This window comes from Nicotiana tabacum, chromosome 10 (genome assembly GCF_000715075.1).
Source record: "Nicotiana tabacum cultivar K326 chromosome 10, ASM71507v2, whole genome shotgun sequence".
In the NCBI taxonomy this organism is placed as follows: Eukaryota; Viridiplantae; Streptophyta; class Magnoliopsida; order Solanales; family Solanaceae; genus Nicotiana; species Nicotiana tabacum.
The window spans coordinates 151,040,951-151,067,136 of NC_134089.1; the positions used below are offsets into that span (position 1 = coordinate 151,040,951).

The window sequence follows — 26,186 nt, forward strand, 5'->3', positions numbered from 1 at the left end:
TGGGAGATGCATTTCCTCCTAAGTTTAGTTTCACCCATAGGAGAGGCATTTCCTCCTAAAGTTTAGTTTTACCCATAGGAGAGGCATTTCCTCCTAAGTTTAGTTTTACCCATAGGAGAGACATTTCCTCCTAAAGTTTAGTTTTACCCATAGGAGAGACATTTCCTCCTAAGTTTGTTTTTACCCATAGGAGAGGCATTTCCTCCTAAGTTTAGTTTCACCCATAGGAGAGGCATTTCCTCCTAAAGTTTAGTTTTACCCATAGGAGAGGCATTTCCTCCTAAGTTTGAAATTAGGAGCCCGCCTGAAGAGAGGAAAGACGTTTATTTTTAAACTTGTTGTTGAAATCAGGATCCCGCCTGAAGAGAGGAAAGACGTTTATTTTAAAGTTGTTGTTGAAGTCAGGAGCCCACCTGTAGAATGACATTTTTATTTTAAAGTTGTTTTTGAAATCAGGAGCCCGCCTGAAGAGAGGAATGGCGTTTTTATTTTTCAAAGTTGTTGTTGAAGTCAGGAGCCCACCTGTAGAATGACATTTTATTTTCAGAGTTGTTGTTGAAGTTAAGAGCCCGCCTGAAGAGAGGAAAGACGTTTTATTTTTAAAGTTGTTGTTGAAATCAGGAGCCCGCCTGAAGAGAGGAAAGGCGTTTTATTTTTAAAGTTGTTTAAATCTCGCCAACCTAAAGAAAGGAATGACATTTTATTTTCAAAGTTGTTTTTGAAATCAGGAGCCCGCCTGAAGAGAGGAATGACGTTTTTTTTTCAAAGTTGTTGTTAAAGTCAGGAGCCCACCTGTAGAATGGCATTTTATTTTCAGAGTTGTTGTTGGAGTCAGGAGCCCGCCTGAAGAGAGGAAAGACGTTTTATTTTTAAAGTTGTTGTTGAAATCAGGAGCTCGCCTGAAGAGAGGAAAGACGTTTTATTTTTAAAGTTGTTTAAATCTCGCCAACCTAAAGAAAGGAATGGCATTTTTATTTTAAAGTTGTTTTTGAAATCAGGAGCCCGCCTGAATAGAGGAATGACGTTTTTATTTTTCAAAGTTGTTGTTAAAGTCAGGAGCCCACCTGTAGAATGGCATTTTATTTTCAGAGTTGTTGTTGAAGTCAGGAGCCCGCCTGAAGAGAGGAAAGGCGTTTTATTTTTAAAGTTGTTGTTGAAATCAGGAGCCCGCCTGAAGAGAGGAAAGGCGTTTTATTTTTAAAGTTGTTTAAATCTCGCCAACCTAAAGAAAGGAATGGCATTTTATTTTCAATGTTGTTGAAGTCAGGAGCCCGCCTGAAGAGAGGAAAGACGTTTTATTTTAAGAGTTTTTTGTTGAAGTCAGGAGCCCGCCTGAAGAGAGGAATGACGTTTATTTTAAGAGTTGTTTGTTTGAAGTCAGGAGCCCGCCTGAAGAGAGGAATGACGATTTATTTTTAAAAGTTGTTGAAATCAGGAGCCCGCCTGAAGAGAGGAAAGGCGTTTTATTTTTAAAAGTTGTTGAAATCTCGCCAACCTAAAGAAAGGAATGACATTTTATTTTTAAAATTATTGTGGAAGTCAGGAGCCCGCCTGAAGAGAGGAATGACGTTTATTTTAAAAGTTGTTTGTTTGAAGTCAGGAGGCCGCCTGAAGAGAGGAATGACATTTTATTTTCAAAGTAGTTGTTGAAGTCAGGAGCCCGCCTGAAGAGAGGAATAGTGTTTTTATTTTTCAAAATTGTTGTTGAGGTCAGGAGCCCGCCTGAAGAGAGGAATGACATTTATTTTCAAAGTTGTTTGTTGAAGTCAGGCGCCCATCTGTATAACAAGAGGAATACTTTTTAGTCTTATACTGCAGATTTTGAAATCAGCAACTCCACCAGAAGGCAGAAGGTTACAACAGGAATCCCCAGCAGGAAACAATAAAAATCCCCAGCACCAGAAAGCAGAAGGTGGCAACGAGATGTCCCAGCACAAACTCAAGTGCATGTGTCAAAAGGAAGAAAAGACGCATCTTGAAAGAAGTGGCATGTGAACATTAAATCATGCCCAGCATAACAAATTTGATGAAGAGAGTTGTATCCCAGAGGAACCGCCGAAAAGCTTAATGAGAAAGCCATGTCCCCAACGGACCGAACAAATTGATGAAAACTGGTATTCAGAAAAGCAAAGGGCCAGAAGTCTCGGAAGAAAAGCACCTGAAGAAACGCAAGCAGATAAGAAAGCAAGGCAGCAAGAACAAGTTGCAGTCTAGCCTAGCTTATTTTTTTCTTTTAAGCACGGTGTAACAAGGAGATCAGTAAGCAGTGGTAATAGCATGCAACAACAGTAACATTGCAGTCCCACGGTAGTCCCAGCTACCAAAACTTCCCGAACTACATTAACCTGATTCCCCTTTAGCCAGGGATATGTAGGAAACCTTTGAAGCAAAGGTTCGGTTAAATCTTTTTCAAAAAATGCTTCACACGGAGTACTCGGATGGGCAAAAATCGCTCACTTTATCTTTGCACGAAAACCCTTCGTGTCTTCGGGCAAAGAGGGGCAGCTGTAAGCACGTGATTTTTGCCCTATGAAAGAATTACTCCCAAAAATTCAAAATAAAATGATTTTTCTTGGTGTGCAATTTTGATAATTTTTGTGACATTTTTGGATAATTATTTGTATTTGTCTGTGCATGTTTATTTGTTAAATTAATAAAAAAATACAAAAATATATCGCATTTTGCATGTAGGATTTAATTCTACAATTATTAGTAATTAAGTTTGTTTTACAAAAAATGAAAATCACAAAAATAGGCATCTTTCGCATTTTTAGCATTTAATGTCCAATTGTACAATTTCATGCTTAATTGTGTGTTAATTATTATTGGGAGTTAATTTGCGCTTTCATAACTTAATTTAGTTCTATATGATAATTTAAGGATTTTTAGAATTTAGTTTTAGAAAAATAAAAGAAGAAAAGAGAGCAAAAAATATAAAGAAAATCGGAATTGGGCTCTTCTTCAAATTCAAGCCACAGGCCCAAAAAATACCCAACCTTCCCCATGACCCGGTCCATTTTGAACCGGGTCGACCCGGTCCATAACCCAAATACCCAACACCCCCTATCTTACACAAAACAAAACCAAAAAAAAAAACTAAAAAAACCCTAAAAACCAAAACCTAAAACACTACCCATCCGCCCCCTCCTCTCTTTCCTTCTTCTTCCTCAAGCTCCAAGAAAGCCATCAATGGCTACCCTCTTCACCATCTCCACACACACACACACCCCCACAACAACACACACACAGTAACACACACACAGTGCACGCAGCAGCCGTTCATGGCTGCTGCTTCTTCTTCGCCGTCATCCCAAATGACCTTGCTGCTGCGTCGTCCATGGCTTCCCCGCTGCTTCATCTTTTTCGTCGACCACCATAAACGACCAGCCATGTCCGCCTATTGCAGCAGCAACCACTGCTTCCGCTTCTTCCAGCTTCGTCATCGTCGAGTTTGAGCTCGACACCCATGGATGCCGCTGCTGCGTTGCTGCTGCCCGTCTGCTGCTTCTGCTACGTCCAAAGAAACCCGTCGTTGTTGCTTTTGTCCTATCCGAAAACCATCACAGTAGCTCATCGCTACTTCACTTTGGTCGAGGTTTGTCGAAACAGTCCATACATAGTTCGAGTTCGTCGTTGGTCAGTCGTTGTTCGTCGTTTCGATCTGGTTAGTGGGTTTTGAGTTTTACTTTTGTCAGTATTTTGTTTTTGATATTCTCAAATCTAAAATCGGTAAATGTTTGTTTTGTTCGTGTTCATTGTTTTGTTAATTTTTCAGTTTGTTCATGTGAAATTGTTAGTTTAATGTTTGTTAGATGCAAATTGAAATTTAATTAATTATTTCTTCAGTTTGTTTCATGTGTTATGTATTTTTTTCAGAAATTGTTAACGTTGGTTAAATCGTTTGAATCCGTCATGTTTGTTGTTTAAAATAGATTTAATTCATGTTCATCTTTGTTTGAAGTTCGTTTTTAATCCAGTGATTTAATGTGAGTTTATGTTTTGGTTTTTGATTTGTTGAGTTAGTTTGAATCATGTATTTTGTTGTTGAATCTATGTTCTTGTGATTTGTTGTTTGAATTTGTTTGGAAATTGGTCATATTGGCTATATTTTGGTTGAGATTGATTAAGTGAATTGGTTATAGCTGATGAGTTAGTTTGGTAAATTGCAGTACGTTGAGGGGTGAAATGGTAATTGCAATAAGGTCGGAGGGGTAGTTTGGTAATTGAACATTTTGAATAATTCTTTATGTTAAGCATGGGGTACAAAATGTAATGGGGTGTGAGTGATATAATTGTTTAATATAATGGGGGACAAGACATAATGTAGTGGGGGGAATATTGTAATTGTTTATGGTAGGCATGAGGAACAAGATGTAATGGGATGGTTTGATATATTTGTTTAATGTAGTGGGGGATGAGTGAGAAGATAGTGGGTTTGGTAGGGGAAAATGGTTGTTTTATTAATTGATTAAAGGGTTTGGAATGGGATATAAATGAAAGACTTGAATCAGATTTTAGAAAAGGGAAGAGGAAGGACAGAATATAGACAGAATAAAAAAGAGAGGAGGACAGAATAAAAAGAGAGGAGAATACAGAACAGAATACAGAAGAGATAAAAATTGGAGAAATTTCAAAACTAAAGGAGAGAACAAAAACTGGAAAAAAAATCTTCTACTTTCTTTCATTGTTTGAAATCAGCATTAATTGTTGTTGTTTCATCGAAGCTTGAAGCTTTTTTTGGGATTACTACTCCACCGGTTTGCAAACTCTGTTCCTGGATTGTTACTGTTGCTGGGCTGTTGTTGCTGTGTTGTATTGTTATTACTGCTGCTGATTCTCATCTTCATCTTCTTTTGTTTCCAATACCAGGTACACGACTGTAATACTAGCTATTGCAAGCTAATAATGTGGAAGCATGAATACATATGAAGAATGAAATTTTGAAGTTTTAATTTCGTTTTTTTGTTCCTTTTATTGATTGTATTTAAGCTATTTCATGTATTACTGAATAATAATTGAAATAAGAAAAAATAACATAAGTTAGTCTTTAATGAATCGGTTTGGAAAAACGGGTTAATTCACTAGTTATGAAGTTTTCAAGATTATCAACAGTAGGTTAATCATGAACAAGTAGCTAAATTTAGCTAAGGCATGAATTTAAATTAATTTTCGTAAATTAGGCATTAAGACATGATTTGAGTTCAAGCAAGATTAGAAGAACGTTTAAGTCTAATAAACTTTCTAATAAGCTGTAGTAATTATGGTTAAATCTAGTTTCAAATGGTTGTGAATAATTAATCTCAATAGTTTTTTTTATAACAATGCTGAGTTTTAATCTAGCTGTATTTGATTTTTTTGAATATTAGTTGTCGAATTTTTATTTTATTTATAATTTCGAATTTTTTGAGTAAAATTCCTTTTCATCAATATTTGTATTAATCTAGCAATTAGTATGTCATGCTTTCTTAAATAAATAAAATAAAAACTCGTAATTAATTAGGATTTTATTTCTTTATTTTAGAGACTAATTTTAATAGGAAAAATGTAGTCGCTTTAGGATTTGTCCATTTAAAATAAATGAGACGAGCCTCGCCAAATAAAACACACAGATTGCGGGGCCCTCACAAATGCATGCGTTAATTACTTAGAATTCGGGATCGGCCGCTTAGCAAACTCCACGGCCTTATCCAAAATAATAAATACGCTAATTGCTTTAGGCGCACATTTTAATAATCTTACCTTCTTAAACTCGGGTGTGCATTTCATGCGACCCAAATCCAAATCCCAAAACATTGAATAAAAATGTGTTCCGGATTGCGGGTGCATTTCATGTGACGCAATCCAAAGACATGTTTTTAAACGATGTTCACATTCTTTTGAAATATAATAATAAAAGCGGCTAAGGGATAAAATTTGCACATAAGTTTATAATATGTATTATATCAGATAATCAAGCCGAATATAACAGTTGAGCGACCGTGCTAGAACCACGGAACTCGGGAATGCCTAACACCTTCTCCGGGGTTAACAGAATTCCTTATCCAGATTTCTGGTTCGCAGACTGTAATACAGAGTCATTCTTTTCCTCGATTCGGGATTAAATTGGTGACTTGGGACACCCTAAATCTCCCAAGTGGCGACTCTGAAATAAATAAACAAATCCCGTTTCGATTGTCCTTTAATTGGAAAAACTCCTTGTACCCTCGCGGGGGCGGAAAAAGGAGGTATGACAGTACTCACTGATTTCTACGGTCTATTTGGCCAATCGTACCGAGAGTTTGGGTTTATGCATTATATTTCATAATGGGTAAGTTGTCACAATACATATGGGATGGCATTGAAAATACAGTTGCAGTTTCCTAGAGGCACTTCATAAAGCGAGCGCCAATTTTTCTAGGTGAGGATATCTAATTTCGGCCTCACCTAAGGTCCTGCTAATATAATAAATTGGAAATCTCGTACCTTGTTCTTTCCAAACTAGGACTCCACTTAACTCTATTTTCGATATTGCCAAATACGAGTATAGTTGTTCGTCTGCCCTCGGCGTGTGAAGAAGTGGCAGGATCGATAGATATCGCTTAAGTTCTTCCAAGGCTCGTTGGCATTCCAGGGTCTATGTGAAGTTGTTTTTCTTGTTCACTAATGAGAAAAATCGGTGGCTCTTATTGGAGGACCTTGAGATGAATTGCCCAGGGCGGTAACACGCCCGGTTAGCCTTTGAACGACCTTCACGTTGCCCACTACTGTGATATCCTCGATAGCTTTGATCTTGTTAGGGTTGATCTCGATTCCTTGGTTCGATACCATGAACCCGAGAAATTTACCTGATCCGATTCCGAACACACATTTTTTCGGATTCAGCTTCATGTTGTACTTCTTCAATATACTAAAGGTTTCCTGCAAATGCTTTAAATGGTCATATGCTTTCAAGGACTTAACTAACATATCGTCAATGTAAACTTCCATGGATTTCCCTATTTGTTCTTTGAACATTCGGTTTACTAGGCGTTGGTAAGTGGCACCGATATTTTTAACATGAATGGCATTACGTTATAGCAGTATGTTCCATACTTAGTGCTGAAGGAGGTCTTTTCCTGATCATCCGGGTTTATTCTTATTTGGTTGTACCCGGAGTAGGTATCGAGAAAATTGAGGATCTCGTGGCCGGCCATAGCATCGATCATATGATCGATGTTAGGCAAAGGAAAAGAGTCCTTGGGACATACTTTATTTAAATCTTTATAATCCACACACATTCTCAGTTTGTTCCTTTTTTAGGTACTACTACTACGTTGCTAACCATTCCGAGTATTTGACTTCTCGAGTGAATCCTATTTTAAGGAGTTTAGTTACCTTATCCTTGATGAATGCATGTTTGATCTCGGACTGGGGTCTCCTTTTCTACTTGACCGGATGGAATTTCGAATCCAGGATCATCTTGTGAATAGTGATCTCCAGTGGGATCCCTGTCATGTCGAGATGGGACCAAGCAAAATAATCTATGTTGGCTATCAGAAATTGAATGAGTTTTTTCCTGCGCTCGTAGGTTAACCCTGTGCCTATGTATACCTTCCGATTGAGTAGATTCTCAATCAAAGTGACTTGCCCCAACTCTTAAACCGTTAATTTGTAGCATCAGAATCATCAGGTACTATAAAAGATATGGGAACCCTGTAATCATCATCTTTGTCGGTCTCTTATTTACCCAATTGGGTCGTGGCTGGTGTCGATAGTTGCTATTTGGTTTCCCGATTTGTGCTCGAACTTGGTTCCTTCGATGTTGTCAGTATTGATACTGGAATCACTTTTTTGACTGCAAACATTTCCTTTGCGGCCGGTTATTCCCCGTAGATCATTTTAATCCCTTCCAGCGTTGGGAATTTTAGCACCTGGTGAAGGGTTGAGGTTACTGCCCTCATGTTGTGAGTTCATGGTCTCCCAAACAGAGCGTTGTACCTCATATACCCTGATCACATAAAACTTGGTTTCCTGGATGGTCCCGACGGTATTCACTAGTAGCGTTATTTCTCCCTTAGTAGTTTCACAAGCCATATTGAACCCGTTTAGCACCCGAGCTGCAGGCAGGATTTGGTCATGTATACCGAGTTGTTCTACGACCCCCGATCGAATGATGTTGGCCGGGCTAACTGGATCAATTAACACACATTTAACTCGAGATTTATTCATGAGTACAGATATTACCAGTGCATCATTGTGGGGCTGCATGATTCCTTCTGCATCCTCGTCGCTGAAAGACAAAGTTCCTTCTAGTATGTAACCTCGAGTCTGTTTCTCCCTCGTGATGGATACTTTGGTGCGTTTTAACATCGGACCTTGAGGGACATCGACCCCTTCGATGATCATGTAAATGACGTGTTGAAGTTATTCTTACTCGGTTTGTTTATTGGAGTCCTTATTTCTGAAATGATTCCCGGCTCGGTCACTCAAGAATTCTCGAAGATGCCCGTTGTTGAATAACTGGGCTACCTCCTCCCTCAATTGTCGGCAATCTTCTATTCTATGGCCGTGAGTGCCATGGTATTTGCATATTTGGTTTGGGTCCCTTTGGGCTGGGTCGGATTGTAGAGGTCGAGACAATTTGGTATCTTTGATGCATCCGATAGCTGATACTATAATAGCAGCATCTACGTTAAAGTTATATTCTGACAACATTGACGCTTCCTTGGGTCCAATAGGCTTGTCGAAACCACTCTTGCTCATGAGTTCCCAACTGCTCTGACCTCAATTGTTTCTCCTCTCATCTCGTATAGAACTCCATCCGGACCCATTGCTTCTTTGATCCTCATTATACGGCTGATATCGATCCCTATTCGACCTTGGTTCATGATCAATATCTCTCTTGACTTTGTCTACGGCTCTAATAGGATAAATGGACCTGGAAGGAGCCCCCACTTGATCATCTTCGACTCAGATCTTCGATTGATATCAGTTATACACATCAGCCCAAGTGACAACTGGATATTCTATCAGGTTTTGCTTCAATTATTGTGAAGCCACCGAACTTCGAACATTGAGTCCTTGGGTAAAAGCTTGAACGGACCAGTCATCAGTGAACGGTGGGAGGTCCATCCGTTCCATTTAAAATCGAGATACAATCTCTCTGAGCATCTCATTGTCCTTTTGCCTTACTTTGAAGAGGTCCGATTTTCTGGTTTCGACCTTGATAGCTCCAGCGTGCTTTCACAAAAGAATCTGCAAGCATAGCAACTGAGTCAATAGAATTAGGGGGTAAGTTGTGATACCATATCATGGCTCCCTTTGAAAGGGTTTCTCCGAATTTCTTTAGCAAGACAGACTTGATCTCACCATCCTCCAAGTCGATACCATATCATGGCTCCCTTTGTCGTTTGCTTTGATTTTCTTTTCCCCTGATTCTATTCATTTTGTCAGCTCTTCGAGCATCTTTATGATTTCGGGGTTGTTACTCGATTCACTTCCATTCGACCTTTTTGCGATCAGTTCCTCCCTGCGAGTGATCTCACGAGACAGATTGGGTTCGATCCTGCTCGGTATACGGCTCTGGTTTTGTAGCTGAGCTATTATCGCCTGTTGAGCCTGAACATTTCGAAGATCATCCGTAGATTGACTCTGTCTCCTTCATTGTTTTGAGTATTCTGTGCCATTAACCAGGTTCCACCACATATGCTATTCTCGAGGTCAGTGGGGAGGCTAGTGTCGATAGCCACACGCGAATTAGCGTCCAATGGGTCTGCAATCAGAATTCCGACAGGATCAACGGGCGGTACCTTGTTACCGGGTGTTATGTTATTGTTTTCACCGTGGTGACCAGACTCACTGTCAGTAGGTAGAGGTGCTAATTGTAAGCGTGACATTTTGAGCTTAAGCCTAAAATCAAAGACACTTCAAAGAAAAAGTGAAAAATAGTATGTGTTATGGAAATTCGTATCAAATAACCACTATTATCCTTAGCTCCACGGTGGGGTCCAAACCATTTACCCTCAAAATCGAATAACAATTGAATTTATACGCGATTTTAAGGATATATGATATAATTTGACACAAATTGAGAAAACAGATTAATATTGAAATCAATGACAGAAAAATAAATGCAAACCACACATGTTGAATAGTGTTAACCTTTAAGGTTGGTCATCCTCGAGCCAGAAATTGCCTCAATCGATGTCAGAACAGAGTAGCAAAATAATAAGAACTAGAAATAATGTATTGCCTTTGGACGCGTGTTGCAATATGTCTTACAAAATAGGCAGAATACATAACTGGACCCTTAAACTTGGCCTTTTTTGTCACTTGAACACATAAACATAGAGTTGTTCCTATCAGGCCCTTCAACTAAATCATATTTGTGCCAATTAGATACTTTGTAGTGATATGATTGAGTGCATGGGGAAGGGCGCGTGAACATGAGAAAAGGCAGTTGATTATTATTATATTATTTTTATATAATAAAGCTAACTTTTACCCGACATTCTATTTCTCTTCTTCTTCCCATGACCCATCATTTTTTCTCTTAATTTTTTTAAAAGAAAGTTTAGTGTACATGAATTTGACTATTCTCATTTGGCATGCTTGTTCTCTTCTTGTAAGCTAATGGAATAAAACTTTACAAACTAAAACACACAGTGGTTGATAGAAGTTGCATTTTGACATTAACACCTTTTAACAAAAATAGTACTTTAGAATCATCTTCTACTGGAATAGCATCCAACTCTGAGTCACTATCGCTACTGTCTAGTTCATCTTCAAGACCTTCTAAATCAGACAAATCAGCTACACCAACCTGCACCTCTTCTGTAACATCAGCTTCCCCCATGTGAGTCCACAACTACAGCCTCATCAACAACATCTAACACATATAAGTCTAATAAGTCACCATGTTCTAGGATCGACATGAAAAACACCAGCTTAGACGAGGAATAGAGAGAATAGCGTGATATTTCAGTGAAATCGAAACAAGAAGAAATGAGATGAATTAAACAGAGGAAATTTTTAGTGAGCTTTTTAGGGCACTAAGTCGCCAGAGCCGACAGTCAGGTTTTCCATTTTCTAAAAATGAGTTTCAATTTGTTTTGGGGGTTAATTCTATAAGGTGGAATATTTTAAGGTGTTAGAGGCAACTGTAATACACGAGTTTAATTTTTATAAAAGTTTTTCTCAGATGGTCTACAAAGTGTCTAATTGGCACATATGTGATTTAGTTGAAGGGCTTGATAGAAACAACTCTATGTTTAAGTATCCAAGCGACAAAAAAGGCCAAATTTAAGGGTCCGGTTATGTATTTTGCCTACAAAATAATCAGACCCCCTTTATATCGGAGAGTCTTACTTAAGATACAATTCTATAAAATGTAAGAAATCTCATGATTTGCTAATTATTCGGTCTCTCGTTGATACGTGCCGAGATTTTCGCCGTGATATCTGGTTGGTTACGGATATTTTGGCCTTCCGTTATTCGGTCCAATAATATTTTCTTGAGCTCGATCGGAGTCAAAGTCAGTTCAGGAGCTATGGGCTTGATGATTTTGAAGACGCATGCTCTAAATTCGGAGTCGATCTTTAATCCAACACGTTTCAGCCTTGATCTGTCATGCAATAGATGAGCCTGATTTCGACCGTATATACATAGCTATACAAAGCAAGAGGTAATTGTGGGACGACTGGAATTTCTACACCACTGGTTAAAAGTTTGAAGTTCATATTAGAAAAATAAAGGATCTTTTGCGTAGGGAGAGTCTTATATATATTTTTAGATTAAATTAATTTAAATAGTGAATAGAGTAGATGATTAATAATCTGTTTGGCGATTTTTTTTGGGAGGTGTTAAAAGTGCTTTTTTTCTATAAAAAAAGAAGAAAGCGATTTGCCAAGCTTTTAGAAGGAAAAAAGTCTTTTTGAGTACAAAGAGAAATTATTTTTGAGAAGCTAAAGAAATAATATTTTTCAAAAGTATTTTATGAAAAGTACTTTTTAAAAGTTTGGTTGCTTAAAGATACTTTAAATTTGATTAACTATAATTTAAAAGTTTGCTTCTCACTAAACTGCTTTTAACACTAATTTTTTAAAATAATTGATATTAGAAGTTTGACCAAACAAACTATAAATCCGAAAAAAAAAAAAATACATCGACGAGTATTGGGTGCCGACATTGGACAGCCACCGTGGAATGGCGCATTTTAGCAACCCTACCACCTATATACCGAAAGTACCCCCGACCCAGGCCTGAGAACTGTTCCTTGAATTCTCTATAAAGTCATAATTTTTGCGCCTATAAATTCCAAGTTTCAAAACGAGAAAGTTAGAATCTCCGATTCCATTCAAAACCTCTCTCTCCTTTTTCAACTCTCTCACTCTCTCTCTCTCTCACACACATACACACACTCAAAGCTATGAAAGAACACGCAAACGTTGCTGCCACAGTTGACACGTGTAGAACCATCGAAGTCGCCGTCGTCGAGCAGCGGCAGTATCTCCGTTCCCAGCCGCTTCAAGCCATCAAGCTTTCGCCGTCTCCGGTCCCAACCGCCGACGATTACCCCTATGACTATGACTTTAACTATAATTTCGATGACAACGGTGAAGATCTCTTTATTCCTCCTCTCAACTTCGCCATGGTCGATAATGGCATTTTCCGTTCAGGCTTCCCTGACTTAGCTAACTTCTCGTTTCTTCAAACTCTTGGTCTTCGTTCCATCATGTAAGCATATTATTCTACTGCTCTAGGTTTTTTGCTATAATTTAGCTTAACTTAAGCTTAGAGTTGATGAATTAGGGTTTTGTGTTGACAGATACTTGTGTCCAGAGCCATATCCAGAAGCAAACATGGAGTTTCTAAAGGAAAATGATATTCGCTTGTTTCAGTTCGGTATTAAAAACTGCAAAGTACGCTTTCTCATTTTATCTCATGTTTTTGCTAATAATTAATGTTGCTTCTTTCGCTTAAAATCTTAAGTAAAATACTCACATTTGAATTGATTCCGCTGATATCTGAAGTTTAATATTCGTAAATGAGTGAATTAGTTTTCCAGAAGAGGAGAAATGTCAATTCTTGTAGTTAGAAATGAGATGATCAAGGTTAGAAGAAAGAGAAAGAGAGACACCAAAATAATTGAAGGCACGCGTAGTGGGCCTTATATTAGAAGATTTCGGAAAAATCAGTTACTTTTGGCGTTTATAGGAGTACAGTTAATTGAAAAGAAACCCAAGGACAGTTCTTCGTATCCATTTCCATGTACAACAAAAAAATATTCACCTCACCTCAGGGCAAGATTCAAGATTATATATTTAGCACTGAACTTGTTGTATTTTTGAAATTTATGAGTTCATAATATAATACTTGTTAAACTATAATTAGTGTATCTCGCATGTACATCTATATTCCATGTTGAAAATACTGGATTCGGTTGAACTCATAGCTAATAAGAGATGCTCGTTTTTTTGTATCTGTAATTGATCGTACATCATATACATGATTGTTCAAGTTTTAGTTAAAATTATTTTTGCATTCTGTCTGCATCATATGATCTTTTGCTTAAGTCATGTGAAAGGATGGAATTAACCGACCATGTCAATTTTTGATTTCCACAAGGAAAATTAATTCGTGATCAGGGTTTGGATTGTACTAGTGAGGAGGGAAAACTGAAAAGTTGCTTAAGTAATTAATGCATTTTAGAGAATGCCACAAGATGATAGGTCTAGAATTTGGCCATTGCTGATCTTAAAGGCCATGGTCCACAGAGGGTTTAGAAATTTATTGCTTTCCATTGATATATACAAATAATAATCTGTGGATAACCACAAGTATTGCTTTAGAGAAAAGAATCAGTATATGTCCGGATCTGGCTATGTTTATTCTTCTTTTTGATTTGTGTTTTTATTTTTCTCAATTGTTGTTTTGGTTGATAGAATACCGTCTAAAACTAAGCCCCCGTTTGGCTATAGATTTTGCCAAGTTTTTTTCCAAACATTTTTTGGCAAAACATGTTTGTTTATAGATTTTATCCATGTTTTGGCAGATTTTGAAAACAAAATTTTCAAATCCCAAAACTAGCTCTAGATCTGTCTTTGGCCAAAAATATTACTATGACGTTTTAACAATTTTAAAAATTAATCCAAACTTTTGTATTTTATAAAAAAGCTCACCATCTATTATGACCCAACTAATCCACCACCTAATTACTATCATTTTCTTCTTGACTGATGGATCTTATAATATTATTGCATTTTGATAGTGGCTAGTAATTGTTTTATTAGTAGTTGATATTAAAATACCAGGTTATGGTTTTAGGATAGTGTATTATGTAGTTCATTATTAAAATGATAATTTTGTGCCAAACTTATCTATGTTCAGGATTATGGTTTGTGATAATGATAATGAATGACATCGATGAAGGTTCTGCATATGCAGGATTAGCAAGTTTGTTTGTTTGGTATTGTTGGGTATTTTTGATAGTTATTAGAACTTATGGGTATAAGTCACATTTCATTTTTTTTTTTAAAAAAGTGAAATATGTTTTGAAAAATTATGTCCAAACAGATTTTCATTTTCAAATCAAACTTCACCAAAATCAGTTTTTTAAAACAAATATTTGGTAATCTATGGCCAAATGCTAGCTAAAAGACTATCTTTTCAGTCATCTCTTTGTTTAAATCAATACCTAGTTGGCCACCACAGCTACCTCTTAGCTGTGCACTAGGAGTATTCCAAAGAAACTGTCTTGAAGATCAGGTTTCTTTATCCGAATTAACCTTCAAGATTTTAAGTCCTACTCATGCACCTCAATGCTTATGCCTTTTGTAGCACTTGAATCTGTATAGAAAACATAAGATTTGCATAAACTGGAAATCTCGAATTATTATAATCTCAGTTCTGCCTTGTAAGACCTTAAATTAAGTTTTTTTCCCATATCCAAAAGGCTTTCTATTTTTCTCTAAATTTGGGATTCTGTTGGTTATGTATGTGATAGTAACCATCTGTAATACCAGTAAGTATCTCCCTTTTTTGAGAACGAGTCTTATAAACTTGAATTATGTTTAAGTTGTAAGGTCGTTGCTTGGAAGGATATCAAATCATTGTCCTTATCCTGTTTTTTGGACATCCAATTCCTCGCATGTAGCTTGAGCATAGAACACATGAATTTTGTTATTTAGAAGTAATAATAATTTAGAACTGGTTGTGAGCTGTGAATCGGGGTTTCATTGGATCCAACTTCCTTTTAGCTAGTTTATCAGAAATATAATTAAATAGGATGGTCGTACTCCTCCCTGTGAAAAGAAATTAGTGTGCGGAAATGCAAAAGTTAGGTGCAGAAACACAAGTCACGTTGGCAGTCGCTCAAAAGTTAAAAGTTAGCTGAAGATATTTCTTCCATTCATTTAACTGATTAATAAAGTTTCATTTTCTCTCTCTCTTTTTGGATCTTCAAGCAAAGATCAAATGATATTTTTTCCTGATCAACACTGTTCTTTCTATCTTCCAAGTTCCAATCTAACTGCTGAAGTTAGCAGAATTTTTCCTATCTCCTCTTTTTGATCTCTTTATGATTACATCATTAACCGGGCAGTTCCTATGTGTGGTAGGTTGTTGGCTTCAGTCTGCTCTGGTCCCAGCGTGACAGATTACTCCCTAGATTCCCGCATATGCGGTAAACAAATTACACCTTAAATAAGAACCTTATTCTATTCCTTTTAGCTTGTTTTATTACCTCATCCATAGCAACAAGAGTTCCTAGAGACAGGCATGAGCGGCACATTATTCCTGGCTTCATATTTGCGTAACTGGGTAATCGTGCGAAGAATAACTAGCTCTACCTTAATGCAGAAAGTTTCGGCTCAGGATGTCGACATTGTCCATGAGTCCACCTGAGATTAAACAAAATAATGGGTAATTTTTTAGCTTGCCGGTGAGAAAAGGGAAAATATAGCAGAAAAGAAAAGATAATAACTCGGGAACACTCACTAAACTCATTCTGGAAATATCGATTAAGGGCTTCCGGTCATCTTCTTCTTCCTTTTTAGGGTCCTTTCCCCTGGTTCATTGCATATGTGAGATAGTGTAGAAGCTTTTCTTTAAGGTGTCATTGAACTTTGGGATGCTAAAGAATTGATCAGATTCTTTAATCCTCAAGACGAGTATTTTGTTTTGTTCTTTAAGAAAAAATAATTATTGTCAATTGATTATTACCATTATTATATTTATTTTTGTTTTGAAATGATATTGTCAATTGATGTTAAATTATGCTTTCAGGAACCTTTTGTAAATATTCCAGAAGAGAAGATTCGTGAAGCATTGGAGGTTCTAATTGGTATCTCTTTCAAACAATAATATCCACTTACAAACTTTTAGTCAAAGTGAGTTTAATACTGCTAATCTTGCCTTGCTAAAGTCTTTAACCTGCTGCTTACAGATGTTAGAAATCACCCAGTGTTGATCCATTGCAAACGTGGGAAGGTGCGTAATTTTTATTTTTTGGTTGCCTCGAATTCCAAAGTAAGAGTGCCTTATCTAAATTATGCTTTTGTTTTCTGTCCACTTTCCAGCATCGAACTGGCTGCCTTGTTGGATGCCTGAGAAAATTGCAGAAGTGGTGCCTAACTTCTGTGTTCGACGAGTACCAGCGTTTTGCTGCGGCCAAAGCAAGAGTGTCAGATCAGAGGTTTATGGAGCTTTTTGATGCATCCAGCTTCAAACAACAGTCATTGTCATTTTCGTGTTCAAAGAGGTAACAACCAGTACACGCAAATAGGGAATCTGCTTCTCTTATTTGTTGTGTTGGCTTTCAATAAATTGGAAGAGGTGATGACTTCTTGAAGTAATTTTGATTTATAAAGGAAATGGTCATTCTTTTTCCATTACAAGGTCAATAAAGAAGATTTATGAGCATCTCCTCCTTGGGGAGCTCTTAGCTTCCTCGAATTTTCCGTAATGTGTTTAGCATAAATCAGTTTAGATTTGTTCAAATACCATTCACCTGGTAAGAAGCATTTAGTCTAATGCTCTAAGTGTACATAATTTGTTATAAATACCAGGGGTAGAGCTCGTTCTCTCCGTCCGGGTTCTTCCTGCCAACTATGGTTAAACCAAGGCAGCTAGAAAGCAAATTGTGCCCGTGATGCTACATGGTTTCTGATTCTCATACAAGTATCTGTATTTGTGTGTAACTTATTATGTCGTAGTATGTAGAAGCTTTAATTAGTTGTAACTAGGACGGGGGCCACAAGCAACAACTGCTCATTGATGCTGTTGGTTTAGAATAAAGGAGTCTAGTAGTTTTTACAGCATGTAACACATCCTGTATTTGACTTGAATGTCATGACCAATTTAATTCTTAGCACGATATAAATTTTGCCATTTCCTACCTTTGGTACAAATTTCAGACAAACTAAAGTGTTATGATGAAATGCAGTCATCGTAAGCTGTAAAGAGATACCTCTGGGTTTTATTTTGATGAAATTTTAACTTGATCCTTATTATATAAGCTGCTCTTTGGAGGTCGGAGACTTGTATAGATTGTGGGAATTTCATAATATCAACGATTTTAGATTTTGAATTAGTGATTGAGAAAAAAATGTAATATTTATCATCTTTAATTCTAATAGGTTTATACTGGATTTGCGTTGTAATAATGTGTTTGTTGTTATTGTAATTCTAATAGGTAAAATGAGATAAGATTTGGTGAAACTGCACTGTGCCATTATTCATTAGAAAGAATTACACTATTAATCACTCCATAAGTTGACTATGGTATTGTAGCCAATTACAAATTTGCAAAGCCAAATATCAGTAAGCTTAGATTCGAAAAAGTTTTTTGCTTTTTGATTCGGAAAAAGTTTTTCGCTTTTTTGATTCTCTACCTCTTCGGGCATAAAATATTTGTGAGTTTTCACTCATTTTTTCTCAAGTTTAAACATACATACCCCAGCTACAAACATGCAAAAATGGACGCGAGAAACCTAAAATCTCATCTTCTTCAATGGTAATTTTGTTAAATTTCGAATATAATTTTGTGAGAAATTTGGTGTGGGTATTATTTGAACTTATTAGAAATAGTCCAAGTAGGTTGTATACAAAGTTTGAAGTCATTTGATGGAAATTTGGACTTGTTTTGAACAAGAATTGCAAGTGAAAATCGTACAAGAAGTTCATCAGAAATGCTTATACACTTTTATACAAAAAGGTACATTATGTATATAGTTGTATAAATATGTATAATCATAGTAGTGAAATATTCATGGTACACTATGCATATGGGTGTATAAGAAGAAGGAGAAGGAGAAGGAGAAGAAGAAAATGCGAGAAATTCACCAAATACTCGTAAATAATGTATCAACCTTGCATACAATATTGTATAAGAGGTGTCTATACACTATTATACACTATTTATATAATATTATACACTATTATACAAATGAATCCTATTAGTGGAGCTTGTTCTTCTTCTTCCTTGGGTATCCTCTGAAATTTAATTCAAACCTAGTTTAAATTTACTCCAAATCACTTCAAATTTATGTTTTGAACTCCTCTTCATTATTCAAATTAAGTAGGATAACACCCATTCTAAACAACTAACTAATCGAAGAACTCAATTTCTGAAGTTGAAGCTTTGAACCACCTTTAATGGTGACTTTTATATTTCAAATTTTTAATCAACTATTGGGATTAAAATTACATGTGGAATGATGATAAAAACGAGACAATGCTGGGACCTATTTTCTAGTTTGATGATCCAATAACTACTAAGTGAACCTCTTTAGTGCATGATAATGAACAGTTCTTCCCATTCCAATGGAGCAAATGATCTTTATATGACTCCAAGAAATTAATTCTTTTATATATTGTTTTTCTTCTTCATCCAAATAGTAGTTACGAGCTTTGAATCTGGAAGAAAAATTGAAGGAGAATAACAATGGTAGAAAATTTTTGGGTGCAAAATCGTTACACGGGAAAAAGAAGAAGAGCCAAGGAAAAAAAGGGTGTGCTAACTAGTGAAAAGTAATTTTTAGGTTATGTACAACCTGCGCTACACTGGTAAGGGCTTCAAACGTGAGCTATTAAACATGAGCTATTTTCTGATGAGTTGTTGAGCCAAATAATAATGGGTGTAATTCGGGAGTAATTCAAAAATAGCCAGATTTACAAGTGGTCATTGAAAAATAGCCATAGTTTCAAAAGTAATAGAAATTTAGCCACTTTTTATATAAAGATAATTGTGAACGAAATAATGTTCAAAATCCGAAAAATATTCCAGCATAATATACTGAAATTCCAGCATAATATACTGGAACTCCAGTATATTATACTGGAGTAGCAGTATATTATACTGGACTTCCAGCATAATATACTGGAGTAAAAGTATAATATACCGGTCCAACATAATATACTGGAATTTCATACACAGGTGCTCCAATCTTCAGTATATTATGCTGGAACTTTCCTTGTGTTGGAGTTCCAGCATAATATGCTGGAAGTTCATACACAGGTGCACCAATCTCTAGTGTATTATGCTGAAACTTTCCGTGTTGCAGCAAAATAATGACTATTTTTCAATGACTTTGCAAATGCTGACTATTTTTTAATTACTTTTCCGAAAATTGGCTGGCTCGTGCTATTTTTACGTGTAATATCTTATAGGCGAGATATAATAAATAGAGAATTGGTTACTCCATGGGGAAAAAAGTTAGAAAAAATGGATTACTCCATTTGTTCGAATTTGTTTACCAATTGTAACATTCATTCTTGAAAATAAAATGTAAATCTATTTTTGAGAAGTACAAAAGGAAAAAGGGATTAGGGGCACTTTTTGTCAATTAAAATTATGTAATTAAGAGCCTGTTTGGAAAGTCACATGGGAATTGTAATTGGGTGTAATTATCCACTTTGGCATATTTGTTTGACCAAGTAATTATTTGATTGGTGATGAATTGAATGTAATTTGGAGGGAGTAATTACACTCTTCAATTTTCTAGAGGGGTAAAAAATTGGGTGTAATTACATAATGTAATTACAAGGCAACCTTTTCTATTCTTTTTTTTTTCATTTAATATTATATTATTTACTAGTGAATTTGCCCGCGCGAAGACATCATCATTAAATTTACAAAATGATACTTTGATTTTATTTATGTTGTTGGTGAAATATAGAAATGAAAAATTTCATGTAAACAATATTGACCGATCTTTAACTAATTTGAATAATTTATTTTTCTCTTTTGGGTTTCACTTTGAGTTATAAGCTTCACTTCAATATACATTCCATCCAATATGATTGGAACTATTTTGCTGCTTTTTTTAAAAGCTACTTTGTTATTTGAACCAAATATACTCATATTCTCCCACAACTACCTTAAAGACGAATCTCCCGGCCAATATATCAATATTATTCATATTGATAAAATGCCTAGTTTTATCTCTCAAAATGATAGGAAGCCGATATTTTCTCTTAGGTCGATCAAACTATTCAGTTGGACTTAATTTCATTTTCAAAGGGTAAAAAATCTCTAAAACTTTGAAAAATAATCAATAATATAGATGCTGTTCTAAGCTCTATAAAGAGTTAAAATGGAAAACAAAAATAAAAACTACTACTAATAAGATAGTGACAACTAAAAAATACTGACAGCGTTTGGCATGTAAAATATTCTTAAGAACATAAAATAACTCGACAAACATATGATAATTAAATTAATTTTATAAGATAAAATTCAGGTATGAGCTACTACTTTGGGATTTTATAAGTGGTAACAAATATGTGTAAATCAAGTTTCTACCATATTTCAAGGCAATCATATATAAACATTCAAATTGAAAGTATGATAAAATAGTAATGCATTATTTTAATAAAAGATAATCTGTCTTTACTAATTAGATATCTTTTTATGTTTCATTTAACATTTTATAGACAAAAATAAGTTAGCCACAAAAACAAAGAAATCAATAACAAAGATCGAATGATAGAAAAGTGAGAATGCAAGAAATTACGAGAAGAAGGAATATTGAAAGCTGCTAATTTAAAGAGGAAAAGCAAAAGGTCAAGGAGGCAATAACAGATGGCTGGTTTCGTTCCTCCTTAGCTACTTTTGGACTATTGGTCCCTTTATAGCTAATGATGTCTTCCTGCAGCTCATGTCTTCGTATGCTCATACTCAATTCTTCATCATGTCATAATATATTTTGCAAGATCACCATATTTCCTTCATTTAATGCCAGAAAGTGAAAAGATATTGGAAATTAAAGGTTTTAGAACTGAAAATGGGGCAGCAGATAGTGAAGAAGCTTTGTAATTGAACTATTCATAATAAGATGTAATAAATAAAATAGAAAATGAGCAATTTCAATTATTAGAAAAATTATATGAAAAGAATGAAGGAAAAAAGCCAAATAAGTGATAAAAAAGATAAATAGAATCCTTCGCCAAAGAAGGTGTGAAGTCACCTTATTATGCTCCGCATAATATACATACATATATAAATAGATTATTTCTTACTTTAACGTATCAACCCATATATGTTCCTGTCCTTGGATCGCACAAATAAGATTAACCTGCAAGCATCCATTTTCCAAATCAAATAAGAACGAAATAGCTGAATCATTAGAACCGATTAGTGACCTATAATTGATATTTTTTAAATTATAAATATCTAATCCCCCCTAAATTTCACTTTTATTATGTGAAAAGAAAATACGAATTAATTTTAAAATCTGTGAAGAAAGATTGCATAAGGACCCTACTTCCCCATTATATAGTCACATTCCCTCCTCTAAGCAATTCTTCATCAACCTATTCATTAATAGGATTTTTAAAATGTCAAAAATTTAAAAAAAATGCACACACAAAAGATGAATAAAATAAATATGAAGCTATCATAGCAACATAGAGGAGTTATAGCCAGTGCAGCTTGGGGCATTAAAGTCGAGAAATACAGCTTTTCCTTAAAGTTTAAATTAAAAAATTTTCCAAGATTTTCTTTTCTAATTTTTCAATTCCCATTCAAGAAATTACAACAACAACAACAACAACAACAATAACTCAGTAAAATCTCACTAATGAGGTCGGGGAGGGTAGTGTGTACGCAGACCTTATCCCTACGCGAAGGGGTAGAGTGGCTGTTTCCGAAAGACCCTCGGCTCAAGAGAACAAAAAGACAAAAGCAGAAAATATTAGTATCATCGCAAAAATCATAAGAAAAAAAAAAATAGGAACATGAAATCCAGAAGAAAGATACAAAGCAAAACCAATAGCTAGTAAACACGTCATGCACTGAAATAGTAAGACACAACAATGCCACTAGCTATCTCAGGCAAAACCCCTACCAGACTAGTCTCACAAAGGTATTAGTAAGGCAAGACTCAACTACCTCATAACCTACTGCCGCGCCCTCTTTTTCTCGCGAAATCGGGTTTATGAAATTGACAACTCTTTTAACGGTTATTAAAAGAGAAGAGTCGCCATCTAATGATTAAAGTGCATTAGGACACTAAGAAGAGTTTGATTTAGAAAATCAGAGATTGAGTAAGGGCTTGAAATTATCCCGAAGGGAAGGTGTTAGGCACCCCTCAGGATCCACTAGTGTGGTTCCCGGCCATACTATAATTGTGACCTTAAGTGCAAATAACAAGTAGGCAAGTAAAAAGTTTCAAATATGAGGGGGTTTTCACATAATGGTTGCAAATAGATTAAAGTTTAAAGAAATAAAAGAAAGCTGAATTTTTTGAGAAAATAGTTTGGGAAATTCTAAAAGTAATAAAATGAACAAGTAAAGGGAGGAGGGTCCTAGGTTTACAAATAATATGGATCGTCCCACACAACATCCGGTAATCACTCCTCAAAGAGGGGTTACACGAGATGTTATCGCGTGGTCATCATATCCATATCTAACCTTTCCTACCCCGTTAAGGTATTAAAGCGCGAAATAGTCTCGTTTACTTATTGCATGCTATTACCCGCCCCAATCCTATCAATCCCAGAGGTACTTGGGACTACTAATCCTAAAAGGGAAGGGGTATGAGGTTTCATAGTTTTAAAAGGACAAAATTCTAAGGCAGCAATCAAAACATATATGTAGCAAGTATTGAGAAAGCACATAAACAGATAGAAAGGCTCAAATAGACCTCCTTAAATCAAAGAAAAGCATAGACTTTAGCATGTCTTGCATGTACTAATCAAGGTCTAACCAAACTTAAGAAGTTAAAGAAGGCCGATTTATTACATATTTTCAGATAAGAAGTCCGAATTTGGCATGCCCGTCGGTTGTAATTAACAAAACCTGGTTCAGTTACAAGTTTACCTTATGGCTTGCCTAAGTGTCAGACGAAACCTATAGGCATGATATCTACTGGTTTCAAAAAGAAGTATGCTGATTTTAGGAAAAGAAATTGTCAGTTAATCAGGAAAGGCGAGTTCAAGTCCTGCAGACGTTAGGCATTATTGTTACTGATTTCAGACTTATAAAAAAGTGAAACGATTCAGATTTGGTTAATAGCTCATATAGGCATGCTTTCTAGGCGTTTTTGATTTTAAACATTTTTACAGACGTAGCAAGAGTGCAGAAATCCTATGGGCATGGTATCTAAACGCTGTTAGTTATTTAAATCTTATAGACAGGTTTGTCTAGTGACAGATGCATATGCAGGATTTGGATTTCTAGCATGGTATCTATATGAGATAGTGCAGAACTTTCTTATAGACATGATATCTATATAATGCAGAAGTGTAGAAAACCTTAAAGACATGGTATCTATATGAATGCATAAACCTATAGACATGGTGTCTATATAATGCAGGAATTCTTATATCCATGGTGTCTATATGCAAGTGCAGAATTCTGTAAGTAAATCTATAAGCAGGATATCTACGTGGATGCAGAAATTAATAAACCTATAGGCATATTATCTAAAGATGAGAATGCATAAATATGTATGGTATCTGCAGAAATTAATAAGCCTATAGGCACGATATCTACCCCTTTTTTGCATATAGTCATTCCCATCCCTTTTCACTAGCCACCCTCAATAGTTATTACAAATTATTACAGCCCAGAATGAATAAGAAAAGCAAAATTACATCAGAAATTAACAGTACAACCAAGGGGAGCCTAATTCGGACTCCATGTCTGAAATATGTGATGAACCAACTCCAAAGATCAGGGTCCAAAGCTTTTCTCTCATTTGGATGTGTTAGAGTTCTCTAAGAGCCTCAAATGGACTCCAGGCAGTGCTCACACCCAAATGTACAGGATCAAGTCATAGTGCAGTGTGGAAGAGCCAGCCCTCAGGTGTCCAAGTTCAGAGGGAACTCAAGGTCCCAAGGCAAGGCTCACAGGAGGGGGGCAGAACTTAGAAGCTAAGAGTGAGTATAAGTTCAGAGTTTGAAACAAGGGAAAGGGAAGTAGTACAGAAGCAAGGATAGGCCAGTGGGCATACCTAGCAATGAGAAGTGCTGGTACACCCTACAAACCTGTTAAAATACATCGTTTTGGGTGTCAGGATCCCCTAAGGGATCAAGTACAAACATGAACAATAACTTGCATATTGCCATGTCCTGAACTACAACTCAAAGCACATAGAAGGAAACATGGGTGCAGGGATTCACAACAGAAACATGTAAAAAGAAATTAACATGCCCGTTAAACATTTAACTCCACATAGACAGTAAAGTAGACATGGATGTAAAGGCTGTAAGTAAATACATTGGGATGATGCTGAAGCTAAAACTAGAACATACCAGTCTTAAAGAAACAAGTAAGAAGAAAGCAGTAGTCTTACAAAGCCAAAGTGCAAACAGGCAGTCAGAATACGATAAGTTTAGAAGAGAATTGAGATTGTGAGTGGGAAGTCTAAAGTGTAAAAGTGTTGAGTTGAGAGTGTATGGTGAGAAAGGGGTCGTGCCCTTTTATAGTATAGAAGACAAGCAGAAATAAGGTAAGAGAACAGTTTGAAAATCGATTGTCAATCAATTACACAAGTTTTCCCTTTAATTAAGGGATTCAGATTACAGACGGGGTATAAACCCATTAAGGAAAGAAATTAATCAAACACTTTGTGCAAAGTAGTATAATAGGGGTAAATACATAAAGGTCTATTTAAGGAAAAGGTCTTGACAGTACACGGTTTATGCAAATAAGGCAAGGGAATCAGTTAACAGCCAAGAAATCAGAAGTCCAAAGATTTGTAGGAATGAACCCAGTCAAAAGGTGAAGAAAGGTTTTACTTAAGGAAAATCAACAACAATCAATTAGTCCTATTAAAAAGGGATTCTGAACCAATCACAAATTGGAAAACCTTTTTGAAGAAATACTTATCACATATAAAAAGCATACAGATACGTTAAGTATGAAAGAAAATTGTCATGCCAATCAGTAGAAGAGTCTAGTGTAGAAGAATTTTAAAAACTCAGAATTGTGTGCAAACAAAGAAGTTCAAACTTAGTTCATAGACTCAGAGATTAGTCTGAAAGAGTCAAGGGTTCTCAAACATAACCCTAGTTTAATCACATAACCAAACCTCGACAGAACCCCTAAATTCTAGGGTTTCCTCCTCGAGTCAAGTACAGAGATGAGGAAGCAAGTAGTTAAAACAGGCTCAGAGATTTCTTTCAGAAACTCATGAGAAAACAAGCAACTTCAATAGAAAGTTCAAAGCAAACAGAGTGAAGAAATTCGAAGCATAATGAGAGTAGAAGAAATAGTAGAGGAAAACATGCTTAAACGAGTCTTTTAGAAGAAACTTAAAACAAGGTTCAGTATAAGGCAAACAAAGAGACATGAGAAATTAGTAGAGAAAATATAGTAGAAGAACACAAGAACACCCGAAAAGTATAGCAAAAGAACGTATAGGAAAACACAGTGAGATAAATATGTGAGAGCATGGTATGGAAACACAGTAGGAAAACGAAAGACAGAAAGCACAGAAGAACATGTGTGGTAAAAAGGAAACATATGAGGACAATAGAGATAAATACACACAAAGAAAAGGAAAAGAAAAGTCAGAGAAACATTTTAAGCATTTCAGAAAACCCTAAATCGAAAAAGAAGCGATTTTGGAAGTAATTTTTGAAAGAAAGTTGGGGAAATCATTTGAAAACTCAAATAGAGCATAGATACATAACATATCTAAAAAGATCAGAGAAAATCTCGAAGAGTTAGGGTTTCAGAAGAGCCCTAGAAATGAGAAAGGCTTGGAAAAGGTCCGATCTGA

General features: G+C 35.9%; 1 protein-coding gene across 1 annotated transcript; it reads left to right on the plus strand.

Moving 5' to 3' along the window:
* The first annotated feature begins 12,263 nt into the window (after positions 1–12,263).
* On the plus strand, positions 12,264–17,363 carry LOC107830889 (inositol diphosphatase DSP4). Its single transcript, XM_016658564.2, has 6 exons — positions 12,264–12,693; positions 12,785–12,878; positions 16,243–16,300; positions 16,403–16,446; positions 16,536–16,717; positions 17,025–17,363. The coding sequence occupies exons 1-6, from the start codon at positions 12,386–12,388 to the stop codon at positions 17,086–17,088; spliced, it is 750 nt and encodes a 249-aa protein (XP_016514050.1). The 5' UTR covers positions 12,264–12,385; the 3' UTR covers positions 17,089–17,363.
* Positions 17,364–26,186: the final 8,823 nt, after the last annotated feature.

Coding starts and splice junctions, on each gene's coding strand:
- LOC107830889 (XM_016658564.2), top strand. CDS start 12,386: ATGAAAGAACACGCAAACGTTGCTGCCACAGTTGACACGTGTAGAACC. Junction 16,301..16,402: donor AGCATTGGAGGTTCTAATTG/GTATCTCTTTCA, acceptor TGCTGCTTACAG/ATGTTAGAAATCACCCAGTG. Junction 16,718..17,024: donor TCATTTTCGTGTTCAAAGAG/GTAACAACCAGT, acceptor TATAAATACCAG/GGGTAGAGCTCGTTCTCTCC.